Source organism: Piliocolobus tephrosceles, chromosome 8, assembly GCF_002776525.5.
Source record: "Piliocolobus tephrosceles isolate RC106 chromosome 8, ASM277652v3, whole genome shotgun sequence".
Taxonomy (NCBI): Eukaryota; Metazoa; Chordata; class Mammalia; order Primates; family Cercopithecidae; genus Piliocolobus; species Piliocolobus tephrosceles.
In genome coordinates this window covers 45,829,477-45,857,312 of record NC_045441.1, presented here as the reverse complement: position 1 = coordinate 45,857,312, position 27,836 = coordinate 45,829,477, and the positions used below count along the sequence as shown (strand labels likewise).

The following is a 27,836-nucleotide window of genomic DNA, read 5'->3' as shown; positions in this document are numbered from 1 at the left end:
ATGAGGCTGAGACAGGCAGATCACCTGAGGTCAGAAGTTTGAGACCAGCCTGACCAACATGGCAAAACCCCATCTCTAATAAAAATACAAAAATTAGCTGGGTGTGGTGGTGGGCACCTGTAATCCAACTACTTGAGAGGCTGAGGAAGGAGAATCGCTTGAACCCAGGAGGAAGAGGTTACAGTGAGCCAAGACTGCATCACTGCACTCCAGCCTGGGTAACAGAGCAAGACTCCATCTCAAAAAAAAAAAAAAAAAAAAAGAAAACTTAGACTTTATAGACCGTATTAATCATTTTGCATATAGAGGAATATCTGAGAGGGGATAATTTATAAAGAAAACAAGGTTTACTTGGCTCACCGTTTAGCAGACTATACAAGAAGTGTGTGCCGGCATCTGCTTCTGGTGAGGGTCTCAGGAAGCTTACAATCACGATGAAAGGCAAAGAGTGGACATATCACATGGTGAGAGAGCAAGTGTGAGGTGAAGGAGCCAGGTTCTTTTAATGAACCAGCTTTCATTTGAATTAATAAAGTGTAAGCTTTCTGATTACCAAGAGGATGGTGCCAAGCTATTCATGAGAAATTTTGCCTCATGACCAAAATAACTCTCATCAGTTCCCATTACCCAACATTGAGGATTACATTGCAGCATGATGTTTGGAGAACATGGACATTCAAACCATATTATAGATCAACTAGGCTTAACAGACATGCAGAAAATTTACCAGTCAAATGCAAGAGATTACACAATATTTTTATTTACACCTGGTATATTCTGTTAGGACACATATCAACTCATTTAATTTAAGAATACCATGGCCGGGCACAGTGGCTCACGCCTGTAATTCCAGCACTTTAGGAGGCCGAGGCGGGCGGATCATGAGGTCAGGAGATAGAGACCATCCTGGCTAACACAGTGAAACCCCATCTCTACTAAAAATATATTAAAAAAAATAGCCGGGTGTGGGGTGTGGTGGTTGGCGCCTGTAGTCCCAGCTACTTGGGAGGCTGAGGCAAGAGAATGGTGTGAACCTGGGAGGCGGAGCTTGCAGTGAGCCAAGATTGAGCCACAGCACTCCAGCCTGGGTGACAGAGCGAGACTCCATCTCAGATCAAAAAAAGAGAATACCAGCCAGGTGCAGTGGCTCATGCCTATAATCTCAATGCTTTGGGAGATCAAGGTGAAAGAATCATGTGTTTTGAGACCAGCGTGCACAACCTAGAGAGTCCTTGCCCCTACAAATAATTTAAAAAATTAACCAGACATGGTAATGCATGTCTGTAGTTCCCCAACTACTCAAAAGCCTGAGGTAAAAGGATCACTTGAGCCAAGGAGGCTGAGGCTGCAGCCAGTGAAAATCATGCCCACTGCACTCCAGCCGGGATGACAGATTAAGATCCTGTCTCAAAACAACAAGTATAGAGGACCAAAATTATACACTGTGTGTTTTCTGACCAAAAATGAATGATACTAGGAATTAAAAGTAAAACTGGCAAATCTTAAAATATATGAAAATAAAATACTCTTCAACGTATTTTTGCTCAGGGGTCAAAACATTAAATTTTTAAAAAAATATCGGCCAGGCACAGTAGCTCACGCCTGTAATCCCAGCACTTTGGGAGGTCGAGGTGGGTGGATCATCTGAGATCAAGAGTTTGAGACCAGCCTGGCCAACATGGTGAAACCCAGTCTCTACTAAAAATAATACAAAAATTAGCCAGGTGTGATAGTGTGAACCTGTAATCCCAGCTAATCAGGAGGCTGAGGCATGAGAATCGCTTGAATCTGAGAAGCAGAGGTTGCAGTAAGCCAAAATTGTGCCACAGCACTCCAGCCTGAACATACAAATTCAATATAATTTCTACAAAAAAATCCCAATAGCACAGATTTTACAGAAATATTGTTAAATTTTGATTACGAACTATAGTCAAATATCCATGAAAAAGAACAAACAGGCATTATACTTTCTGATTTCAAAACATATTAAAAGATACAATAATCAAAACAGCATGGTACCGACGCAAAAACAGATAAACAAATGAAAGAACAGAACAGGGAACTCAAAAATGAACTCTTCTGTATATGATCAAATGATCTTCCACAAAGTTGTCATGAGCACAATAGAGAAAAGATATTCTCTTCAAAATATAATGTTGAAAACTGGACCTCCACACTGATAACAGAAGATTGGATTATTTCCTTGAACCATATATGAAAAATATTTTAAATAAGATACTTAGAAAATTGGTCAGGTGCGGTAGCTCATGCCTGTAATCCCAGCACTTTGGGAGGCCAAGGTGGGAGGATCAGATCAGGAGTTTGAGACCAGCCTGGCCAACATGATGAAACCCCGTCTCTACTAAAAATACAAAAATTAGCCGGGTATGGTGGTGCATGTCTGTAATCCTACCTACTTAAGAGGCTGAGGCAGGAAAATTGCTTGAACCTGGGAGGTGGAGGGTGCAGTGAGCTGAGATCATGCCACTGCACTCCAGTCTAGGTGACAGAGCAAGACTCCATCTCAAAAAAAAAAAAAAAAAAAAGATACTTAGAAAAAAATATAGGGCAAAGACATGACATTGGTCTTGGCAACATTCTCTTAGACATGACATTAAATGCATAAGCAACAAACATAAAGAATAAAAAAGTTTACACTATATTTCAAAACTTTTGCACATCAAAGAAAACATTCAATAACGTGACAATGCCTCTTACTAAATGGGTGATAACATTTGCAAATCACATGTGATGCGAGTTAATATTCAGAATATATAAACAACTCTTAAAACGGAAAAATAAAGTTGAATAACTTGATTTAGAAATGGATAAATAATTTAATGATATTTTCATCAAAGATACACAAGCCAGGCACGGTGACTAGTGCTTGTAATCCCAGCACTTTGGGAGCCTGAGGCAGGAGGGTTATTGAAGGTCAGTAGCTCAAGACTAGACTGGCTAACATGGTGAAACCCCGTCTTTACTAAAAATACAAAAATTAGCCAGGTGTGGTGGCGCACACCTGTAATTCCAGTTACTCGGAAGGCTGAAGCAGGAGAACCGGTTGAACCCGGGAAGGCTGGAGGTTGCAATGAGCTGAGATCATGCCACTGCACTTCAGCCTGGGCAATACAGTCCATTTCAAACACACACACACACACACACACACACACACACACAAATGGGAAAAAGTGTTTGAAAGGACACACAAAATTACTAATTTATAGAGAAATGCATAAAAATCACAATAAAAAATAAAATCATCTCACATCCAACAGAATGGCCACTACTAATTTTTAAAAACATCGAATCTTAATCATTTTTATTGGAAAATAAAACCCACATTCATTGTTGGTGAAAAACCAGATGCAGCCATTATTTAAAACTCTTATAAATGTTCCTCAGATAATTAAAAATGAAATAATCATCAAATACAACAATCCTATTTATGAATCTGTATCCAAAACATGCAACACAGGACCTGAAAGACATATTTGAACTTTCATGTTTGTTGTACCACTATTCACAAAACCCAAAAGGCTGAAGCAACCCAGATGTTCCTTGAAGACATCAAAAAATGTAACATATACATACAATGGAATATTATTGAGCCTTAAAAAGAAAATCATGTCACATTTTAAGATAAACTTTGAGAATATTGTCTCCTGAAATAAGCCAGTGACAAAATGATGGATACTATATGATTCCACTTATATGAGATAGTAGTCACACTGATCAAAACAGGAAGTTGAAGGGTGTTTGTCAAGGGCCAAAGAGAGTAAAATGAACAGTTGTTACTTAATGGGTATTGAGTTTCGGTTTTACAAAATATAAAATTTCTAGAAGTTTTTAACATAACAATGTGAATATACTTTACATGTCTGAAATGTACAGCTTTTTTTTTATTCTTCTTTGAGACAGGGTCTCACTCTGTCATCCAAATTGGAGTACACAATTTTGGCTCAATGCAACATCAAACTCTAAGGCTCAAGTTATCCTCCCCTCTCAATCTCTCTAGTAGCTGGGACCATAGGTGCACACCACCATGCCTGACTATTAATAAAAATTATTTGTAGAGAGGGCGTCTTCATATGTTGCCCAGGGTGGTCTCAAACATTTGGGTTCAAGTGATCTTTCTGTTTTGGCCTTTCAAAATCCTGGGATTTCAAAATCAGGGCCAGGTATGTGAGCCCCCACCATACCTGGCCCTGAAACGTACACTTAAATAGATTTAAGATAGCAAATTTTATGTTATGTGTTTTTACAAGAATTAGTTTTTTAAAAGAAAAACTGAAAAAATACACAATTATAAATCTTTCCAAAAATTACCTTCAAATAACAAAAGTGTTTTTCTTACATAAGGAAAACATATATTCAGGCCAGGTGCAGTGTCTCACACCTGTAATCCCAGCACTTTGGGAGGCCAAGGCAACAGATCACGAGGTCAGGAGATCAAGACCATCCTGGCTAACACAGTGAAACCTCGTCTCTACTAAAAATACAAAAAAATTAGCCGAGTGTGGTAGTGGGTGCCTGTAGTCCCAGCTACTCTGGAAGCTGAGGCAGGAGAATGGCATGAATCCGGGAGGCGGAGCTTGCAGTGAGCCGAGATTGCGCCACTGCACTCCAGCCTGGGTGACAAAGCGAGACTCCATCTCAAAACAACAACAACAACAACAAAAATACACATTGTTAAAAACACATGGTGAAAAGAAGACTACTTCCATGACTACTCACTTAGATAAAACAACCATTGAAAATCATCTAAGAAAGAATATATACAAGATAAGCCATGACCAAAATTGAGGTCATATTTATAGACAATAACACACATATATATAATCTGATTGTGATAGACATGACTAACTTATCTCTTAATTAAACCTCACATTGTCTTAAAGTATACAAACAGAATTGCAAATTGTCTAAAATTATATGTAAGTAAAAAACAAAAAACACAATACACTGATATTAAGAAACCTACAATAAAATAACACTAATCTGGAATGGCAACAATAATAGAAAATGTTTACTCATAAACTATGGTATGCAACATTGATGTACCATTAAAAAAGAATTTATCAGCCAGGCGTGGTGGCTCATACCTGTAATCCCAGCACTTTGGGAGGCCAAGGCAGGTGGATCACGAGGTCAGGAGTTCGAGACCAGCCTGACCACAGTGGTGAAACCTCATCTCTACTAAAAGTACACTGGGCATGGTGGCAGGTGCCTGAATCCCAGCTACTCAGGAGGCTGAGGCAGGAGAATCGCTTAAACCCAGGAAGCAGAGGTTGAGTGAGCTGTATCATGTCATTGCACTCCAGCCTGGGGCACAAGAGCTAAAAATTCTATCTCAAAGAAAAGAAAAAAAAAAAGAAATATAAAATAACAGAAAAAATTTGAACTAGCACATAGAAAGTAAACTATATAGGGAGAGTGACATTAGTAAGATGCAAAAATAAAAGGTGCCCTATTCGTTTATCCCCTCACAACAAGAAAATTTGTCAGCCATCCCTGAAAAAAATGCCTCTATGAGAGAATCAGGCATCATGGCTCACATCTGTAAGGACAGCTACATGGTACATTAAGGTTGGAGAATCGCTTCAGGCAGGAATTTTAAGACCAGCCTGGGTTATGTAGCAACACTCCATCTTCAAAATAAACTCCTTTAAACAATCTTTGAGATCCAGGGAGGAAGTTATGAAATTCTGCTAAAGTCCAAGATTGAGGAGTGTTTTTTCCAGGAGGCAGGCCCTCATTCAGGAGGCAAATTACAGGACCCCTGTTCTTGGCTGCAGACCATGAAATGGCCCACCCAACTTGGTCTCACTGAGAATTCTGAACTTACTCTGTAATGATCCCAAACTCCTCCCAGCCACATTCTGGGAGAGGTCCTGCCCTTCCAGAGGTTGGAGGAAGACACACATTTATAGCCATGTGGAGAGGCCTGCAGACCTTGGGTTTTACTATGGTCCCTGAGGCAGTTCAATGACTCAGTTCCAGCTCCCTGAGCTACAGCTCATGGCCAGTTCTGCCTACATAGAAATCCACACAGTGACCTGGGAAAATCCTCTCTGGTACTCAGTGAAATCCATACTCACCCATATCCTAATAAAAGGCCCACCATATATAGACCCAACTGCAAAAACCTGCCCTGGTGTATTCCCCACAAAGCAAAGTCCTGAAAGATTCAGTCTGTCCAAAAATATAATGGGAATTACAACTACCCAAGCTCCTTGTAACAGTCAACTAAAGGTGGACCCTAGAGCAGATCCAGCATCCTTGTGAGCAAGCTACCTCTTCACTACAAACCCAGAGGGCAACCCATCACTCTGGGGGCCAACATAAAGAGATCTTTACCCCCTGAAACCAGGTTATAAAAACTTAAAGAGGTGTTTGTTTCTTCAAATTCACAGACATCAATGCAAAACTATATTGTGCCATTGTCAATTGCTTCTATTTTAACATAGCACTGGAAGTATGTATTAGAAGAATTAGTTTAAAAAAAAAAAAAAGAGAGACTGGGCGCGGTGGCTCACACCTATAATCCCAGCACTCTGGGAGGCCGAGGCGGGTAGATCACTAGATGGAGACCATCCTGGCTAACATGGTGAAACCCTGTCTCTACTAAAAATACAAAAAATTAGCCGGGCGTGGTGGTAGGCGCCTGTAGTCCCAGCTACTCGGGAGGCTGAGGCAGGAGAATGGTGTGAACCCGGGAGGCAGAGCTTGCAGAGAGCCTAGATAGCACCACTGCACTCCAGCCTGGGAAACAGAGCAGACGCCATCTCCAAAAAAAAAAAAAGAAAGAAAAATAGCCATTGAAATTGAGGACAAATAAGTTGCTGTTGCTGTTGTAAATCATATGATCTTATCTTTTAAAAACCACAACTAGTACGTGAAAACCTGTTTAAACTAATAAATACACTGAGTAAATTACCAAAATGTAAAATTAACGTATGTTATGGTTTCATACACTTAAACTATCTGGTAAAATAGAGGAAGAAAACAATCTTATTTACATTAGCATTAAATCATAAATTTCTGAGAAGAAATTTAACCAAGCTGGTAAAAAATCTTTTTTGACAGTTTTGCTCTGTTGCCCAGGCTGAAGTGCAGTGCGGTGATCTCAGCTCACTGCAACCTCCGCCTCCCAAGTTCAGGTGATTGTCCTTCCTCAGCCTCCCAAGTAGCTGGTGCACACCACCACGTCCAGCTTATTTTTTGTATTTTTAGTAAAGACGGGGTTTTGCCTTGTTGGCAAGACCAATCTCGAACTCCTGACCTCAAGTGATCCACCCGCCTCAGCCTCCCAATATGCTGAGATTACAGACGTGAGCAGCTATACCCAGCCTAAAAAATCTTCACAATGAAAGATATATCAATGAAAAAAATTAAGACACAAATAAACTTAAAAATATTTTACATATATGGATTCAAAGAATAAATACTGTTAAAGTGTCATTTATCCAAAGTGACCTACACATTTAATAAACTCCCTATCAAAATTGCAATGGTATTTTATTTACAGTAATGGAAAATACAATCCTAAAATTTACATGAAACCACAATAAACTTTTAATAGCCAAAGCAATCTTGAGGAAAAAGAACAAAGTAGAAGGTCATCATACTTTATCATTTCAAACTGTATTTCAAGGCCATAGTAATAAAAACAGGATTGTATGTGCAGAAAAATGAAGAAAAACCCAATGTAACAGAAACTACTCCCACATATTTCAGACACGATGCAAAAAGAGAACTTGAAAAATAGTTTAACATAGTTTCTCAAAATTATACAGATATCTGTGTGTCCCCAAAAACAATGGAAAAGCAGTAAGATTGTGCAGTCTCCTATATGCCATGAAGAGGACTTTAGCTTTCACCATAAACTTGAAGGAAAAATCACTGAAGGGAAAGTAGAATCCTTAGAGAATTTAAAAGCACAGACAGAATATGCTCCTATGTGAGAGCAAAAGAAAAAACAACTCAGCTCCCCAGAAACAACTTCTTTTGAACACAGCTTCCCAAATCACATTTTTTTTTTTTTTTGAGACGGAGTCTCACTCTGTTGCCAGGCTGGAGTGCAGTGGCACGATCTTGGCTCACTAAGTGATTTTCCTGCCTCAGCCTTCCAAGTAGCTGCAACTACAGGCACACGCCAACATGCCCAACTAATTTTTGCATTTTTAGTAGAGACAGGGTTTCACTATGTTGGTCAGAATGCTCTCAATCTCTTGACTTCGTTATCCCCCCGCCTCCCAAAATGCTGGGATTACAGACATGAGCCACCGCGCCTGGCCCAAATCACATTTTAAGAACTGGCTTTCTCCTTGACCTTTAGACCTGTCATCTGTATCATCTGTTATATTCACTGTCACTCTCACCTACCTGGGGGTTTGGCTACCATCGCATGTCTCTTCATATTGCAGGGCTCTTTTCCTTGCTCCAGACAAATGATCAGGTCTGGCTTGGAGACAGCAATACCTGTTTTATTAAAAATAAGTAACATGAATCTTGCTCATATTCTCCCATTATCAACCTAGTAATGTGCTCAGTAAAGAGGATGTAATTATTCTAGTAAATTAATCCCAAAATATCTAATAACATAAATTTCTAAATATTTAGAAAATATTTTAAATTTGTACGTTCTTAATTTCACTACTCAGTACTACTGCATCATTGGTGGTGGCAATTAGATTTTAAGGTATGGGCAACTTTTATGCCACTAAATGTTTGGAATTATCATTAATCTAGAGTGAAGGATACAGAGTAGCTCAGGAATGAGGAAAGTTCAGGTCAAGATGAAACATCTTAAAGAGATTCATTTCTAAATGAACAAATCCCCAGGATTTTCTTGAAAACAGGGATCTAAAACTTATTTATGCAACAGGGATCTAAAACTTATTTATGCAAAGCACAAATTTCCAAAAAAAAAACCTACAGAAAGGAGCAATGAAACCTTTAAATTATGTATTAAAATTATCCTCACCCAGGAAGACCAGGTTTCTGTAGTTATCTAGCATCACATTCCTATACAAATTCTGCTGTGAAGTGTCCAGGCATTGCCACTCCTCCAGAGAGAATTCTATGGCCACATCCCTAAATGTCAGTGGTCCCTGAAAAACACACACACACACAAACATAGTTACCAAGTTGCCCTGGACAGAATTTTTAATTTGACTCAAGGTGGAATGGGAAAGTAGAGAACTGGTTTTTACTTATAGGAGTGACTAAAATTATCCAATAAAATAATTTTCAAAACAGAAATATTCTCAAATGTATTCTCCAACTCTGAGAAAAGAGTGGCAGAAGATCCACAACAGCAGTTTATATATGATACTTTTCTAGATAATAAAGTATAAAATTAATGACACAAACATGTACATTTGTGAGTGCTATATTTACATCATACAGAATGAGCTGTGTATATTTTTCAGATAGAAAGAAATGTTGTGTTACATGCTAGCTTTAAAATTTTAATGTGTACAATCATAAACTGGAGATCTTGTTATGCAGATTTTCTTTCCAGAGGATCTGGAATAAAGTCTGAGTTTCCAAATTTTTAACAAGCTCACCAGTAATGCCAATGTTTTTGGCCCAAGAAGAATATTTTGTCAAACATCCAGTAAGTGGAAGAGCCTGTGTTTTTCCCAGATTTTCTGGCCTGTAAACAAAGATGAGAGCCTTTATTTTCCAAAGACAAATATATACAAAGGAAACTTAAGAAAGAAGGGCAGCTTCCAGATTAAATGTGATGGTTTACGCACATTAGCTGCATAAAGATACTTAATAAAGAAGAGAAAAACAACTCTATAGTAAGAAAAATAAATCTGTCAGGGAGCTCTTTTATTTTATTATACATAAGTTCTGGGTTACATGTTCTGTTACATAGGTATACCAAATGAATCACTAACGTCAACTGAACTAGGACAAATTTGTATGATATGCTGAGGCACAGAGAAAAACACAGCATCACTGCTTCAATATTGCCCCTTGCAAAAGCAAATTATAGTCTGAATGTAACCATACATAAATATCAGTTTTATGCCCTCTTTAAGATACAGATAACTCTTACGTTGTTATTTTGTGTGTGTGGTTTTTTTTTTTTTCCTGAGACAGTTTTGCTCCCTTGCCCAGGCTAGAGTGCAATGGTGTAATCTCGGCTCAGTGCAACCTCTGCCTCCCTGATTCAAGCGATTCTCTTGCTTCAGTCTCCCAAGTAGCTGGGATTACAGGAGCCGGCCACTATGACCAGCTGATTTTTTTTTTTTTTTTTTTGTTAGTAGAGATGGAGTTTCACCATGTTGGCCAGCCTGGTCTCGAACTCCTGTCCACCTCAGCCTCCCAAAGTGCATGGGATTACAGGCATTAGCCACGTACCTGGCTTATGTTGTTATTTTTTTATTTTTTTATTTTTTACTTTTATTACCCAATATATTTATTTCTCTTATTTTTCAATTAATTCCTCAACTTACAGAGCTAGGCACACCCTAAACATTATGGTTAAGTAAGTGTTGTGTCTTCTAGCATTTCATCTACAGAGATTGTACAATACATATAATTTGTGTCCAGTATCTAATCAAACCCTATTGTAAAGGCAAAAAGCAGGAGGATGTGATCCATAACCAAAAAATAATACAAACAACAAATTAAAACAGACCCACAGATCTGTATAACACAGATGATAGAATTATGGAACTAGGAAACAAGAATTTTTACTGTATAAGAATTTGTAATGCATCTGGTAGATTATGGGAATGCTATGATTTCCCGACTTAGATCTTTAAACAAGTCATGCTAGAAAAACTGGTGCAGTTAGGACATTTTCCAGTATTTCTTAAAAAACATAAGGGAAGAGGCTATAATTTGAAAAAATGCAAATTAACAGGAATATCCAACAGTTGCAATATTTATATACTTGTAACTTTACTAAAATGGACTTTGTTTTAGCAATTTATATTTCCTGTCCACAAATTATATATATTGCCCACAAGAAAATAATTTTGTTACTAATCTAAAAACACATTTGTTTATATAAATATTTCATGTAAGGTGGGTATGATAGTAGATATAAAATTTGAAAGGTACAGATCACTAAACAAATGTACACTTACATTAGTATTTCTTTTTATTCTGAGTTCCAAGCAGTCAACTAATTTTGCATAAAAACAATTCCTCTTTCAAATAATTGATTGTGGTTACCTTTCATTTTAAAAATTATTTTTTATTATTTATTTATTTTTTTTTTGGATTTTTTTTTTTTTATTATACTTTAAGTTCTAGGGTACATGTGCATAACGTGCAGGTTTGTTACATATGTATACTTGTGCCATGTTGGTGTGCTGCTTATGTTGTTATTTTTAATAGTAATTTTAAGTAGTCTTTAACACCATAGAGAGCATTTTCTCCTAATATTTTTTTTTTTGGAGATACAGTCTCACTCTGTTGCCCAGGCTGGAGTGCAGTGATGCAATCTCTGATCACTACAACCTCTGCCTCTCAGGCCCAAGCGATTCTCCTGCCTCAGTCTCCCTAGTAGCTGGGACTACAAGCATGCACCACCACACTCAGCTAATTTGTGTATTTTTAGGATAGATGAGGTTTCACCATGTTGGCCAGGCTGGTCATGAACTCCTGGTCTCAGGTGATTTGTCCACCTCAACCTCCCAAAGTGCTGGTTATTACAGGCATGAGCCGCCATGTTTGGCCATCTCTGAGTAATTTTTTTTTTTTTTTTTAGAACTTTTTGGCTAATAAATGTTACCCTGTTTAAATAAGCATTTTGTTAATTCTGTTTTGCATAGAGCTAATGGAGAACACAAATGGAACCCCAACATTACATGTTCTCCATATTTACAAATGACCCCAGCTTGTTGGGAACAGGCCCCCCAAAATCTGGCCATAAACTGGCCATAAACAAAATCTCTGCAGCACTGTGACATGTTCATGATGGCCATGACGCCCATGCTGGAAGGTTGTGGGTTTACCGGAATGAACATCTGGCCCAGGGCAGAAAACCGCTCAAAGGAGTTCTTAAACCACAAACAGTGGCATGAGTGATCTGTGCCTTAAGGATGTGCTCCTGCTGCAGATAACTAGCCCAACCCATCCCTTTATTTCAACCCATCCCTTTGTTTCCCATAAGGAATACTTTTAGTTAATCTATAATCTATAGAAACAATGCTTATCACTGGCTTGCTGTCAATAAATACATGGGTAAATCTCTGTTTGAGGCTCTAAGCTGTGAAGGCTGTGAGACCCCTGATTTTCCACTCCACACCTCTATATTTCTGTGTGTGTGTCTTCAATTCCTCTAGCGCCGCTGGGTTAGGGTCTCCCCAACCAAGATGGTCTTGGCACCAGCTTTTCCCCAACAGGAATTTTGAGTATCTACAGCCACAAAGGAAACATTTTTAATGTTGCACATTGCAAATTCATGGTGAGAATTCTGCATGGAATATAAGAAGCCATGATGTAGAGAAAGTACAGTAGGCTTTGGTATATAGGAAAGGAGTATTTTTCAGAGACCCTTGACTATCATAAGAACTTTTTAAAGTAGTTAAAATAAACTTATTAGGGAAGAAAACTGCAAGTAGAGAAGCAAAGGTTCACAAGTACTAAACGCATGGCATTCCAGGAAGAAGAGTGGGCATGATCTGAGACATGTTTAGCTAAGAAAAAAAAAAAGACCATTTTTTCCTCTTTTCTCCTCCTTCTCTGGGATTCCTTCTCAGATGAGATTCTCTGGACAAATTACACCTGCATCTTGAGAATATGCCTTTGAAGTGTCAGCACCACCTGTTTACCTGCTAGCACCACACCCACAGGCAGATGACAAGAAAAAGTCCAAAACAGATAAAGTCCACCCATTTCTGTTCTTTTATGACAGCAAAGATTCAGGAACAATGAGCTGCTCCACAGAGATAAAAATAAAGTTTCTCTTTCTCTGTCCTCAGTGCCCTCCCTTGCCACAGACACCAGCAATTTCTGCTACAGTAATGGCAATATGGGCTGCACTGTCCTGTTCCTACCAAATTCAAACAGAACTGGCCCTGTGACCACCCTTTAGTACAAAGGCAGAAATTAATTCTTATGAATGTATTTTGAACCCCTCATAGCTGATTCTGTTCTCACTCTAGAATCACCTGAGGCACTCATTAGGTTGGTGTGAAAGTAATTGTCGTTGCTGCCAATTTCTTTTTAGTGTGAAAGTAATTGTCGTTGCTGCCAATTTCTTTTTAATGGCAAGGAAAAAGAAATAAAAATAATAAGTAATAATAATAGTTGTTTTTTGTTTTGTTTTGTTTTGTTTTGTTTTTTAACAGCAGAAACAGACCAGGTGTGGTGGTTCATGCCTATAATCCCAGCACTTTGGGAGGCCAAGGCGAGTGGATCACCTGAGGTCAGGAGTTCAAGACCAGCCTGACCAACATGGCCAAACCCCATCTCTACTTAAAAAAAAAAAGAAAAAAATTACCAGGACATGGTGGTGCATGCCTGTAATCCCAGCTACTGGGTAGGCTGAGGCAGAAGAATCACTTGAACCCAGGACGCGGAGGTTGAAGTGAGACAAGATCGAGCCATTGCACTCCAGCCTGGGCGACAGCAAAAATCTATCTCAAAAACAAAAAAAGGCGAAAACGACAATTACTTTTGCACCAATCTAATAATTAAGCAACATGGATGCTTCCACCAAGGGCATTAAACAGAACTTGCGGAAAGGGCACAAGTAAAAAGATTTCTGCAAATTGGCCATGTAATCCTCATTAGAAGCCTGAGCTGATAACCACTTAGCTAAGCATTGCCTCTTAGACTTTAACGAGCTTATGAATCACTTGGTGATTTTGGCCCCACTCTACATAATGTGATTCTGCAGGTTTGGAAAGGGTCCATGAATGGGTGTTTTAAACTAGTCCTTGTCAATGCTGATGTTGCTCCCCTTAGGCTCACTATTAGCACTAGTTAGAGGAAGCAGGCACAGCAAACAACACAAATGAAGACAATCCATCTCCACCCGAAAGTATCTTCTTTGCTGTCTCTTTAAAGTTTACAGATGAAAAAGAAGGCAGCAATGTCTGAATAAGTCTGCCTTTGGAAAACAGCACATACACATGTACACTGCAATGTTTATTAAGCAGACACTGCATTCACCGTGTTCTCACTCTCAAGAGTATGTTACACAGCGCTTCACTGGGAATAACACATTATGTGATTGAATCTTCATAACACCCTGGGAGCTAGTACTAAACGTTCAGTAATTCCCAGGATTTAGATGAAGGACCCAGTATTTTTATTTCTTCTTCTGTTTCTCTGTCATTGAGTTTTTTAAAAATGTACAGAATAAAAACAAAATACAGACAGATGAGAGAGACACAAAAAGGAAAATTTCAATGTAGTTTAAAGGAATTTTTATTGTGTTTATATTTAGTTTTTTGTGATTTGTGAAACAACCACTGCATCTGCAGGAATAGAAAATAAGTTGCTGGCCGGGTGCAGTGGCTCAGGCCTGTAATCCCAGCACTTTGGGAGGTCAAGGTAGGTGGGTGGAACACCTGAGGTCAGGAGTTCGAGACCAGCCTGGCCAACAGGACGAAACCTCATCTCCACTAAAAATACAAATATTAGCTGGGCATGGTGGTGTACACCTGTAGTCCCAGCTACTCGGGAGGCTAAAACAAGAGAATCGCATGAACCCACAAGGAGAAGGTTGCAGTGAGCCAAGATCGCACCACTGCACTCCAGCCTGGGTGACACAGAGAGCGAGACTGTCTCAAAAAAAAAAAAAAAAAAATGAAATGAACCTTGAGTCAAAAAGAAAAACAAAGGATTTAGCTGTTCATATGATTTACATACATTTCAAAAAAGCAGAAAAATATCTACATACAATCTAAATGCTTTAAGAAAACAGAGAAAAGCAAAATATTCTCCCTTATTTTCAGGAAACAGAGTAATAAAGTCTCTTATTTCTAATTTATATTTTCTCCTACAACAGCCAGCCTTCTGGACATACTCTTGAACTCTTGGACATCTGAACTCAGTAGATAACTGGATTCTGGCATCTAAGCAGTAACCTTGGGCACACTGTGTGCACTTTAAAGAACGTTTATGGGGGCGGGGGAAAAACAGAAGAAAAGAAGTGTTATTCATGAGTGATATGAATAAAGCAAGTTCTTGGAAACCTATGAAGAGACTTCGATTCTAGCACAGTAATAGTGGGAGACAACAACACACCACAGACACTATTAGACAGATTATTGAGGCAGGAAATTAACAAAGATATTAGGACCTAAACTCAATACTTGGTCAAATAATCCTAATAGAAATTACAGAACTCTCCATCTTAAAACAACATAAATGGCCCTGCATGGTGACTCACGCCTGTAATCCCAATACTTTGGGAGGCCGAGGCAGGCGAACCACCTCAGATCTGTTCAAGACCAGCCTTGCCAACATGGTGAAACCATGTTGACTCTACTAAAATTACGAAAATTAGCTGAGTATGGTGGCGGGCACCTGTGATCCCAGCTACTAGGTAGGCTGAGACACAAAAATCACTTGAACCTGGAAGGCAGAGTTTACAGTGAGCCATACAATTACATGGAACTTAAACAACCCGCACTTGAATGATATTTGGGTAGATAATGGAATTGAGACAGGAATAAAGAAGTTTTTTGAAACAAATGAGAGCAAAAATACAACACACCAGTATCCCTGGAACACAGCTGAGGCAGTGTTAAGAGGGAAATTTATGCCATTAAATGCTCACATCGAAAAGTTAGAAAGATCTAGATTTAACAACCTAATATCACAAATAAAAGAATGAGAGAAGCAAGAGCAAATCAACCCCTAAACTAGCAGAAGATAAGAAAAAACTAAAATCAGATGTGAACAGAAGATCTATACATAAAAAAAATTACAAAATATTAAGAAATTCAGAAGTTAAATCTTTGAAAAAATTAATAAAATAAACTAATAGCTAGATTAATGAAGAAGATTCAAATAAATACAATTAGAAATGACAAAATGAACATTACCACTGAATGTACAAAAATACAAATAACTTGGCCAGGCACAGTGGCTCACGCCTGTAATCTCAGCACTTTGGGAGGCCAAGGACGGTAGATCACCTGAGGTCAGGAGTTTGAGACCAGCCTGGCTTGGCCAACATGATAAACCCCATCTCTGCTAAAAATACAAATATTAGCTGGGTGTGGTGACGCACGTCTGTAATCCTAGCTACTCGGGAGGCTGAGGCAGGAGAATCGCTTAAACCTGGGAGGCGGAGGTTGCAGCGAGTCAAGATTGTGCCATTGTACTCCAGCCTGGGCGACAGAGCGAGACACCATAATAAAAAATAAATAAATAAATAACTTGAAATCTACTATGAACACAACTAGAAAATCTAGAAAAAAATGAAAATTTATGGAAAAATACATCCTCCCAAGACTGAACAAAAAAGGAATCAAATCCCTAACAGACCAATAACAAGCTCCAAAATTTAATTAGTAATAAACAGCCTACCAACCGAAAAAAAAAAAAAGTCTCGGACCAGACAGATTCACTGCTGAATTCTACCAGATGTACGCAAAAGAGCCGGTACCATTCCTACAAAAACTATTCCAAAAAAACTGAGAAGAAACTCCTCCCCAACTCATGATATAAGAACAACATTATTCGGAAACCAAAACCTGGTAGAGATATAATAAAAAATAGAAAATTTCATTTAGCCCAATATCCTTGATGAATATTGATGAAAAATTCAACAAATACTGGCAAACCAAATCCAGTAGTACATACATCAAAAAGCTAGTTCGGCCAGGCGCGGTGGCCTGTAATCCCAGCACTTTGGGAGGCTGAGGCAGGTGGATCACCTCAGGTCGGGAGTTTGAGACCAGCCTGACCAACATGGAGAAACCTTGTCTCCACTAAAAATACAAAATTAGTCGGGCATGGTGGCGCGTGCCTGTAATCCCAGCTATTTGGGAGGCTGGGGCAGGAGAATCACTTGAACCCAGGAGCAAAGGCTACAGTGAGCTGAGATCATGCCATTGCAACAAGAGTGAAACTCCATCTCAAAAAAAAAAAAAAGCTAGTTCACTATAATCAAGTAGGCTTTGTCTTTAAAATGCAAAGTTGGCTCAACAAACACAAATCAATAAATCACAAATGTGTTATTTATCACATAAACAAAACTAAAGACAAAACCCACAAGATTATCTTAATAGATGCAGAAAAAGCTTCTGATAAAATTTAACTTACTTAATATAAAAAACCTTCAACAAACTAGGCATTAAAGGTACATACTTTAGCCTAGCATACTTTAACCTAGTGGTGGCTCACTCACACCTGTAATCCAGCACTTTGGGAGGTCAAGGGGGCAGATCATGAGGTCAGGAGATCGAGACCACCATGGCTAACACAGTGAAACCCCCTCTCTACTAAAAACACAAAACAGCCGGGCATGGTGGTGGATGCCTGTAGTCCCAGCTACTAGGGAAGCTGAAGCAGTAGAATGGCGTGAACCCAGGAGGAGGGGCTTGCAGTGAGCTGAGATCACACCACTGCACTCCAGCCTGGGCAACTGAGCAAGACTCCATCTGGCGGGGCGGGGGAGAAGGTACATACTTCAAAGTAATGAGTTGTCTATGACAAACCCACAGTCAACATATCGAATGGACACAAGCTGGAGGAATTCCTCCTTGAAAACTGCCAAAATACAAGGATGCCCTCTCTCACCACTCCGATTTAACACAGAATTCTAAGTCCTGGCCAGAGCAGTCAGGCAATTGAAAAAAAAAAAGGCATCCAAACAGGAAGAGAGAAAGTCAAACTATCCCTGTTTCTAGATGACATGATTCTATACCTAGAAAACTCTGTATTCTCTACAGAAAAGCACTTTAAAATGACAACTTCAGCAAAGTTTCAGGATACAAAATAAATGTACAAAAATCAGTAGCATCTCTAGTACATCAAAAACATCCAGGCCAAAAGCCAAATCAAAAACAATTCCATTCACAATTTCCACAAAAAAAAAAAAAAAAATTAAAAATCTAGGGATACGGCTAACCAGGGCAAGAATTACAAGACACTGCTTAAAGAAGTCAGAGATGACACAAATGGAAAATCATTGAATGCTGACAGAAAGACTGGTATCATTGAAATGGCCATACTGCCCAAAGAAATTTACAGATTTAAGGCTGGGCATGGTGGCTCATGCCTGTAATCCCAGGAGTTTGAAACCAATCTGGCCAACATGTCGAAATCCCATCTCTACTAAAAATACAAAAATTAGCTGGGCGTGGTGGTGCGTGCCTGTAATCCCAGCTACTTAGGAGGCTGAGGCTGGAGAATTGTTTGAACCTAGGAGGCAGAGGTTGCAGTGAGTCGAGATTGCGCCATTGCCCTCCAGCCTGGGCAACAAGAGCAAAACTTCATCTCAAAAAATAAATAAATAAATAAAAATTTACAGATTTAATGCTATTTTATCAAATTACCAAAAAGATTCTTAACAGAAAAAAAAATATTTTAAAATTCATATGAAACAAAATCAAACAAAACAAACAAACAAACAAAACTCGAATAGCCAGGGCAATCTTAAGCAAAAAGAACAAAGCTGGAGTCATTACATTACCCGACTTCAAACTATAGTACCAGGCTGCAGTTATTAAAGCAGCATGGTACTGGTACCAAAAAAAAAACAAAAAAAACAACCGGGCTCATAGACCAATGCAACAGGATAGAGAGCCCAGAAATAATGCCACACACCTATAACCACCTGATCTTCTACAAAGCTGACAAGAGGAATGTGGGAAGAATTCCCTATTTAGTGGTGCTGGGATAACTAGCTAGCACTATGTATAAGATTGAAACTGGACCCCTTCCTTACACTACATACAAAAGTCAACTCAAGATAAATTAAAGACTTAAATTTGAAACTTAAAATTAAACAAAAGCCCTGGAATATAACCTAGGAAAGACCATTCTAGACATAGGAACTGGCAAATATTTCATTATGAAGATACCAAAAGCAACTGCAACAAAAGCAAAAATGGACAAATGAGACCTAATTAAACTAAAGGGCTTCCTCACACCAAAGGAAACTATCAACAGAGTAAAAACACAACCTACAGAATTATAGAAAATATTTGCACACTATGCTTCTGCCAAATGTCTAATATCCAAAACTGATAAAGAACTTAAGCAGGTTTACAAAAAAAAAAACTAAGTAGGAAAAAAGCATGAAGAGATGTTCTTCAAGAGAAGAAAACACATGGGGCTAACAAGCATATTAAAAAATGCTCATTATTAATCATTAGAGAAATGTAAAGAAAAACCACAGTGAGATACAATCTCACACCAGTCAGAATGGCTATCACTAAAAAGTCAAAAACACACACACACACACACACACAAACATAGATGCTTGTAAGGCTGCAAAAAAAAAAAAAGAATACTTATACACTGTTAGTGGGAGTATAAATTAGTTCAACCACTGTGAAAGCAGTGTGATGATTTCTCAAAGAACTAAAATCAAAACTACCATTTGATTCAGCAACCTGGATACCCAAAAAATACCCTATATGCCCCCTAAAATACAAATTATTCTATTTTAAAGACACATGCACATGCATGTTCCTTGCAGCACTATTCACAATAGTACTTGTGAGCAAAGACATGGAAGCAACCTAAATGTCTATCAATAGTAGACCGGATAAAGAAAACATTATGGCTGGACACAGTGGCTCACACCTATAATCCTGGCACTTTGGGAGGCCAAGGTGGGCAGATCACTTAAGGTCAGGAGTTCAAGACCAGCCTGGCCAACAGGTTGAAACCCTATCTCTACTAAAAAATACGAAAAAAATTAGCCAGGCATGGTGGTGCATGCCTGTAATCCCAGCTGCTTGGGAGGCTGAGGCAGGAGAGTCGCTTGAACCTGGATGGTGGAGGCTGCAGTGAGCCAATATCGCACCGCTGCACTCCAGTCTGGGTGACAGAGGGAGACTGTGAAAGAGAAAAAAGGAAGAAAACATATTGTCGGGTGCAGTGGCTCACGCCTATAATCCCAGCACACTGGGAGGCCAAGGCAGTTGGATTGCCTAAGCTCAGCAGTTTGAAACTAGCCCGGGACAACGTGGCAAAACCCCGTACCTGCAAAAAATACAAAAAGAAAAACTAGCTAGGTGTGGTGGCATATGCCTGTAGTCCCAGCTACTTTGGGGGCTGAAGTAGGAGGATTGCTTAAGCCCAGGATATTGAGGCTGCAGTCAGCCAAGATCACACCACTGTACTCCAGCCTGGGCAATAGAATATCCTGTCTCCAAAATAAAACAAAAGATTTAATAAAAACAAAATATGATATATAAACATCATGAAATACTATGTGGCCCTAAAAAAATAATAAGGTTATGTCCTCTGAGCAACATGGTTTGAGCTGGAGACCATCATCTTTAGCAAGCTAATGCAGAAATGGCAAACCAAATACATGTTCTCATTTATAAGTAAGTGCTAAATAGTAAGAACACATGGCATCTTGGGAGGCAGAGTCCAGCAGATCAGTTGAGGTCAGGAGTTTGAGACCAGCTTGGTTAACATGGTGAAACCCTGTCACTATTTTAAAAAATAAATAAATTAGCCAAGCATGGTGGCAGGTGCCTGTAATTTCAGCTACTCGGGAGGCTGAGGAAGGAGAATCACTTGAACCTGGCAGGCAGTTGCAGTAAGATCATGCCACTGAACTGTAGCCTGAGTAAGAGAGCAAGACTCCATCTCAAAACAAACAAACAAACAAACAAAAACACATGGACACAAAGCAGGGAACAATAAACACAGAGGCCAAGTTGAGGGTGGGGGCTGAGAGAACAAAGAGGATCAGAAAAAGTACCTATTTGGTGCTATGCTTACTAACTCAGTGACAAAATAATCTGCACACCAAAGCCTCACGACACAATTTTACCTATATAACAAATCTGCACGTGTACCACGAACCAAATATAAAAGTTAAAAGGAAAAAAAATCCATGAGTGGAGAATAGTACAATGTAGGTGGAAGGATTTGTTTCTGCTATCAGATAGTGGCCCAGGGGGGCTGTAGTCTGATTTGTGTCCATGCAGGCAGACGAGATTATGAACAGGTGGTACAGAACTGTTGGTTGGTGGAGAAAGCAGGTTGCTACTGCAGATTCAGTGTACGGGGGTGGGGATATGCCCAGAGACATGTAGACACTTTTGTGGATTTTTGGCAAAAAATACCAGGATCAAAAATGGTGAAATTCCTGAGGGCGGTGCCTAGTCCTGGGAGGGGTGTGGACACATCAATGTCTAGTGGGTATGTTTGAGAGTGGATGGGAATCCTGTGGTGGCAGCTGTGGAAAAAAGGGATCCGTTATCACAGTTCATTTCCTCTAAGTTTTCAGTTCTTGCTTACCTTGGGAGGAGACCTGGAATCACAGGACAACGGGCAGTGTGACAGCCTATGTACAGGAGAGCAGAGTCTCCCATTCCCACATACACAGAGTTCCATTCCAGGCCAGGATTCTGTGATATCTCTCCTCTGGTACCAAATCTCTAGAGTTTGTTGAATACCAAGCAATTCTCTAACACCAACTAATTGTCTAACATCTGAATTCTGACACCACCCGGGGTCAGCACAGACCGATTCAGGGCTCAGTTCCACAACACTATCCTCACTGCAGATGCCAGTCACAAATTCCATAGGCCCATCTATACACCGGGGTTACTGTTTAAAAATCTGGGATTCCCATAACCTCCCTCAAGTTCAATAATTTGATAGAGCTACTCACAGAACTCAGCAAACACTGTAGTTATGTTGACCAGTTTATTATAAAAGACACAACACAGAAAAACTCAAATGGAAGAAACAGGACCAAGAAAAGAGGTGGGGAAAGATGAAGCACATAGATAATCCTGGTAAATAGCTGTGATTAATAAAATTATCCATCCTTTTTGTTCTCCAGGAACAGTTTATGGAAAGAAACACCCTTCCCATTATGACTTAGATGGTGCTCTCTTTTCTTACTTATCACATAACCAAACACAGACTCCACATTTTCTTTTCTCATTAAAAAACAAACAACAACAACAGAAAAAAAAAACAGCTGAATTGGTCTCAGTGGCTAAGAAAAAATACTTCTTAATCAAACTTTACTTAAGTTTATCTTCTTCCCACAGGTTCAGAACTTTGAGCTACCCTCAGTCTGAGCCAACATACACCATTTTATGTCCCAGCTAAGAACACACTGACTTCAGAGTAAAACATTCTCTGATATAAAATCTAATTTTCCCACCCTCTATTTGCCATCTCCTCCCACCTTCTTTCTAATCTTGTCTGCTTAAACTTTGCAATCCGTAAAGATCTTATAGTTGGTACTTTGCCTGTTGCAATACTCCTTTGGAATTCAAATTTTTTTGTACATAAATATAACTTTGTTTTATTTTATAAAGTCTAGAAACTACCTTAAAACAGTAACAACTTCATCTTCAGTAAGACCCTCCCAATCCCCTTCCATCTTAACCTTAACTGCATCTGCCTGTGCGTCCCCAGCTTTCCTGGGCTCTGTTGCTTCTCTCAGTATTAAGGCTTCTTCCATGGCTGGTGTGAGCAGGCTGCGACATCTGCAGGGGAGGCTCTCCAGAAAAAACCTAACTGGGCCTTTAATAACCTCCTTTTGCAGGCTCCATATTAGCCTTAGCTTGGAGTCACTGGGCTGAAGCTTTAATTTCCATGTCAGAGGTATTCACTTGGTTTTTGAAAGTGTTTTTAAAAATCCAGCAAAATTACTCAAACACAGTGATCATATAAGGGGAAGACATTTTAAGGTGTTTACATTTTATACCTCAACAAGAAAAGCAAAAGTATCCATTCCTTTTAGATGATAAATGTGTTATTTTATAATTTTTATTGAAAATCATGTAGTAAACAATTAGTCATATGGGAACACTTCTGGGAGGTACCAAGTTTTACCATATAATTCAGCATTAAACTCAGAAATCAAGATAACAGGACATAGACCACAGATATTCACTGTCACAAATGTACTCTGCATGTAGGAACTGATGTTTTCACAAATGTAAGTAACTCACCAATCATCTACTACATATTCTTGTGGAAAAGTATTTATTTTCTACAGCCAAAATTAAAAAGAGATTCTCCCTATTTTTTTCCTTGGTAGCATTCTAAAAGTCAAGACTTGGAATTCTGTTTGATCTCACCCATAAAAGACACACCTGAGAAAATTCTTAAACTCATTCTGGGAAAGAAAAAGATAAATGATGATTTTTAACAAATGGACTATATAATTGGATATTTCTCTCCCTGAAACCCACTTTTTAAAAAATTTTTACCTTTCAAGTTTTACTAATAAAATGCAATTTACAGTAAAAAACTGAAGTCAAAAAAAGTGAACACATTTTTCAAGATTATAAACCCCTATAGAGTGGCAGTGCTGATCAGAAAACTGATGTGTTTGACTCCTGTAAAGTCAGGCCATGATCACTTGATTCTCCCACCCAATCCTGCTAAGTGCTCAATGACCACCCTGTTCAGAGACACTGTACCTTAGTTACTGCTCCAGATGCATTTTCGTTTGCAAGTTCTTGCACCACCTCACTGGAGTAAGTTTTTTTAGTGTTTTTTTTTTTTTTTTTTTTTTGGTACACTATTTTTTCTTTCACAAATGTTAGAGAATTCAGGGAGAAGAAATTATTTCTGTTTTCCCCTTAATACCAGCATCTGATTGGCTGACCAGCAATCTATCTCCAAGAAATGAAAGCTGGGCTGGGTGAAGACAATCTTAATGTCTCAACGGGTTAGCTTTTCAAAAAACACAAAAAGTGCGGCCAGCGCAGGGTGCCTGTAATCTCAGCACTTTGGTACGCCAAGGTGGGCAGACCACTTAAGGCCAGTACGGCCAACATGGTGAAACCTCGTCTCTACAAAAAACACAAAAATTAGCCAGGTGTGTCAGCGTGCACTTGTAATCCCAGCTACTTGGCAGGCTGAAACTAGAGAATTGCTTGAACCTGGGAGGCAGAGGTTGCAGTGAGCCACGATCGCCCCACTGCACTCCAGGCTGGGTGACAGAGTGAGACGGTCTCAAAAAAAAAAAAAAAAAAAAAAGTGCACCAGGAGATGCCTGTCAGCCCCATGACATCCATCTGCTCTTTGGAGAAGCTACACTCCATACATGAGACTGTCCTATGGGAGAAAATGACCCAGGAGCTGATATTCACTAAACATTCTAGCAGACATAGCGATTGTGGGTATCTTGGTTTATCCCCAGACAGTACTAAAAGTCAAAACCAGGAAAACACTGAGGAGCGGCTGAGGAAACATCACTCCATAAAGTTTCCAAAGGGAAACCTTGACCCAAAAACATTTTGATAAGATCTCTGTGCCTAGGGAAGATTTTTTTAAAAAGAGGCGCAGACATTTTTTACAACACAGTGTCAGGGGATGATTCTTTGCTTTCTTCTCCTGGGAAATATTTTCAAACAGGAAAAAATTTTTCTAAAGTGCTATCCAATGCTTTGTCAAAAAAAATGATTAATTAAAATACAGTATCTAAAATGTACACTAAAATAATGTGAATTAGGATGAGGAAGTTGGCATTTCGGAATGTCAGAACTGGAAATTTGGTATTTTACTGCAAGTCAGAGTTAAGCTGGAGGAATTGGGGGTGGGTAGTAGTCTTGAGATTCTGCTTGGGCCACATGTGAAAAATTCAGGGGAAAATCTGTCCCCTGTGGAGTGTGAACATAATTAAGTAGTAGGCAATCAGACTGAGGTAGCTCCAGTCCCAGGGTCCCCATTTTAAAAAAATTTTAACTCAAATTGGCCGGGCGCAGTGGCTCACGCCTGTAATCCTAGCACTGTGGGAGGCAGAGGCCGGTGGATTGCCTGAGCTCAGGAGTTCGAGACCAGCTTGGGCAACACAGTGAAACCCAGTCTCTACTAAAACACAAAACAATTAACTGGGCGTTGCGGCGTGCGCCTGTAATCCCAGTTAGTTGGGAGGCTTAGGCAGGAGAATTGCATGAACCCGGGAGGCGCTGGTTGCAGTGAGGCGAGATCGCGCCACTGCACTCCAGCCTGAGCGACAGTGTCAGACTTCGTCTCAGAAAGAAATGAAAAAAAAAAAAATCTAACTCAAACTTTTTGTAAATTACAACATTGGGGGAAACAAAATTCAGGCTTAACCAACCAACCATCAGACCAACCATATGTCTGATGACATAACCAGGAAATGTTCACCCTGATTTTACAAATTAAGAAAACTACATAACGGTACCTAACCAACTACTGGTTTTCTTCATCACACACCTTATAAAAGTCTTTCCTTCAAGCCCCTCCCATGGACCACAAACTACAAACCACAGCTGGGTGCTCTATAATTTGTGAATGACTGTCTGATTAAATTCTTTAATATTTTCGGGGTGACTTCCATACATTTTAATAGAAAAAAGGAGGGCCTGGGAACCCCACGAACCAAAGCTCTTGCTATTCATGAACCCTGCACCCTGAGTCAACGGGGAGAGATGCGGCGCTGCGGGTGCAGAGCTGCCCAGAGAGGGTTCCAGGCCAGGGCACGGTCACCGCACAGGGACGAGACAGGACGCCCGGGGTCCCGGCTGCCAGCCCAGCAACCATTTTATGACTGAAGGGGACTGAGGGCCGAGCTGCGCCAAGGAGAACTCCCGGCCGCGGATTTTGGAGTCGACTGCAGGGCAGCCGCAGTCTCGCCACCGCCACTTCCCACCAGTTCCAACCAGCCCCTCCCCCTCTCGGGATCTGGGACCCGGCACTCTCACCATTTCCAGGCTTTCAGGGAGTCCTGGCGTCTTAGCTGTGGATCTCCCAATACCTGCAGGTAACGGGGCCACAGAGGCTGGACCTCTAGGAGCAGAGGACACACAGCAAAGAAGACGAGAGCCGGAGCTCCGGCTGAGGCGAGAGACAAAGGCCCCGCCAATTCCCGGAAGCCGTCCTGTCCGCTCCAGCTGCGTGCCTGATTGGACGGGTCCCAGTCTCTGATTGGATGATGTTTAAGGACCCGCCCCCTCAGGCCCTGAATGACAGAAGATGTGCTCAGTTGCTGGGCTGAAAGAAGATAGAATGAAACCTAAGCTGCAGGCTTTTCAGTCAGGGCTTCCTCCCTGAACTGAGCCAGGCCCACCCACCGGGTATTTGCATTTACCCTTGTGTATAAAGTCATATGCATTTGTATTAATAAATAGTATATTGTGTGAAAGGAAAATAAATTTTGGGGCCCCAAAATCACTAAGCTATAGGGAAAAGTCAAGCTGGGAACTGCTTAGGCAAACCTGCCTTCCATTCTATTCAAAGTCACCCCTCTGCTCACTAAAAGGACTGCACGTCTGATTGCCTCCTTTTCTGAGGCTAATCAGGAACTCAGAAGAATGCAACCATTTGTCTTTTATCTACCCAGGACCTGGAAGCCCCCTCCCCATGTCCAGTTTTCTTTCTTTTTCTTTTTCTCTCTCTCTCTTTCTGTCTGTCTCTTTCGGAGTCTCGCTCTGTCTTCCAGGCTGGAGTGCAGTGGCACGATCTGATCTCCGCTCACCGCAACTTCCACCTCCGTGGTTCAAGCGATTCTCCTGCCTCAGCTTCCAGAGTAGCTGGCTAATTTTTCTTTTAGTAAAGTGCTAGGATTACAGGCGTGAGCCACCGCGCCCGACCCAGAGGTACTTTTTTTTGAGACGGAGTTTCACTCGCATGATCTGGGGTTTTACCATGTTGGCCAAGCTGGTCTTAAACTCCTGACCTCAGGTGATCCACCCGCCTCGGCTTCCCAAAGTACTGGGATTACAGGCGTGAGCCACCGCGCCTGGCCTCAAAATAAACTTTCGAAATTAACTGAGATCTGTCTCAGATATTTGAGGTTCACAATTATATGGCTATTAACAAATGGAAAAAATATAATAACATTATTTAACAATTTCAGATTTTAGGACCTTCCTAGCTTCTGGTCCTTTAAGCAGGCATCCTGAGATTTTAAAACGGAGGCAATCCTCTGAAACAAAATGTAAGTCACATGTGAATTTTAAACATTCTAGTAGCCAAACTTAAAAAAAAAAAAAGAAGCAGGTGGAATTTATTGTAACAATTTCATCGTTATATACTCTAGTTCTAGAATTCAAATATTCTAATATTCAAAATATTATTTTAATATGTGAGCAGTATTTTTTCATGTAATATATTATTGTATATAATATAAAATATATATAATAATATATAATATTATGTATAATATTATACATGACCTCAAGTGATCCACCCGCCTTGGCCTCCCAAAGTAGTGCTAGGATTACAGGCACGAGCCACGGCGCCCGACCCAGAGGTACTTTTTTTGAGACGGAGTTTCACTCGCATGATCTGGGCTCACCACAACCTCCACCTCCGGGTTCAAGCGATTCTCCTACCTCAGCCTCCTGAGTAGTTGATATTACAGGCATGCGCCACCATGCCCGGCTAATTTTGTGTTTTTAGTAGAAATGGGGTTTCTCCAAGTTGGTCAGGCTGATCTCGAACTCCCAACCTCATGTGATCCGCCCGCCTCGGCCTCCCAAAGTGCTGGGATTACAAGTGCTTTTAAGAGAAAGAGACAGACACGTCATAGGAGGATCCCATGGCAGAGAAAAGAAAGAGGGGACAGGGCGCGGTGGCTCAGGAGATCGAGATCATCCCATCCCGGCTCACACAGTGAAACCCCGTCTCTACTAAAAATACAAAAAACTAGCCGGGCGTGATGGCGGGCACCTGTAGTCCCGGCTACTCCGGAGGCTGAGGCAGGAGAA

General features: G+C 40.1%; 1 protein-coding gene across 1 annotated transcript in view; it reads right to left on the bottom strand.

Moving 5' to 3' along the window:
- LOC111529389 (zinc finger protein 273) overlaps positions 1-26,000 on the bottom strand; it is a 33,787-nt gene extending 7,787 nt beyond the window's left edge. The window contains exons 1-3 of the mRNA XM_031936024.1: positions 25,830-26,000; positions 8,990-9,116; positions 8,389-8,484 (exon numbers count right to left, since the gene is read on the bottom strand). Of these exons, the coding sequence (XP_031791884.1) occupies positions 8,389-8,484; positions 8,990-9,116; positions 25,830-25,832 (226 nt within the window). The 5' untranslated portion in view covers positions 25,833-26,000. The remainder of the gene's footprint in view (positions 1-8,388; positions 8,485-8,989; positions 9,117-25,829) is intronic.
- Between the last annotated feature and the right edge of the window lie 1,836 nt (positions 26,001-27,836).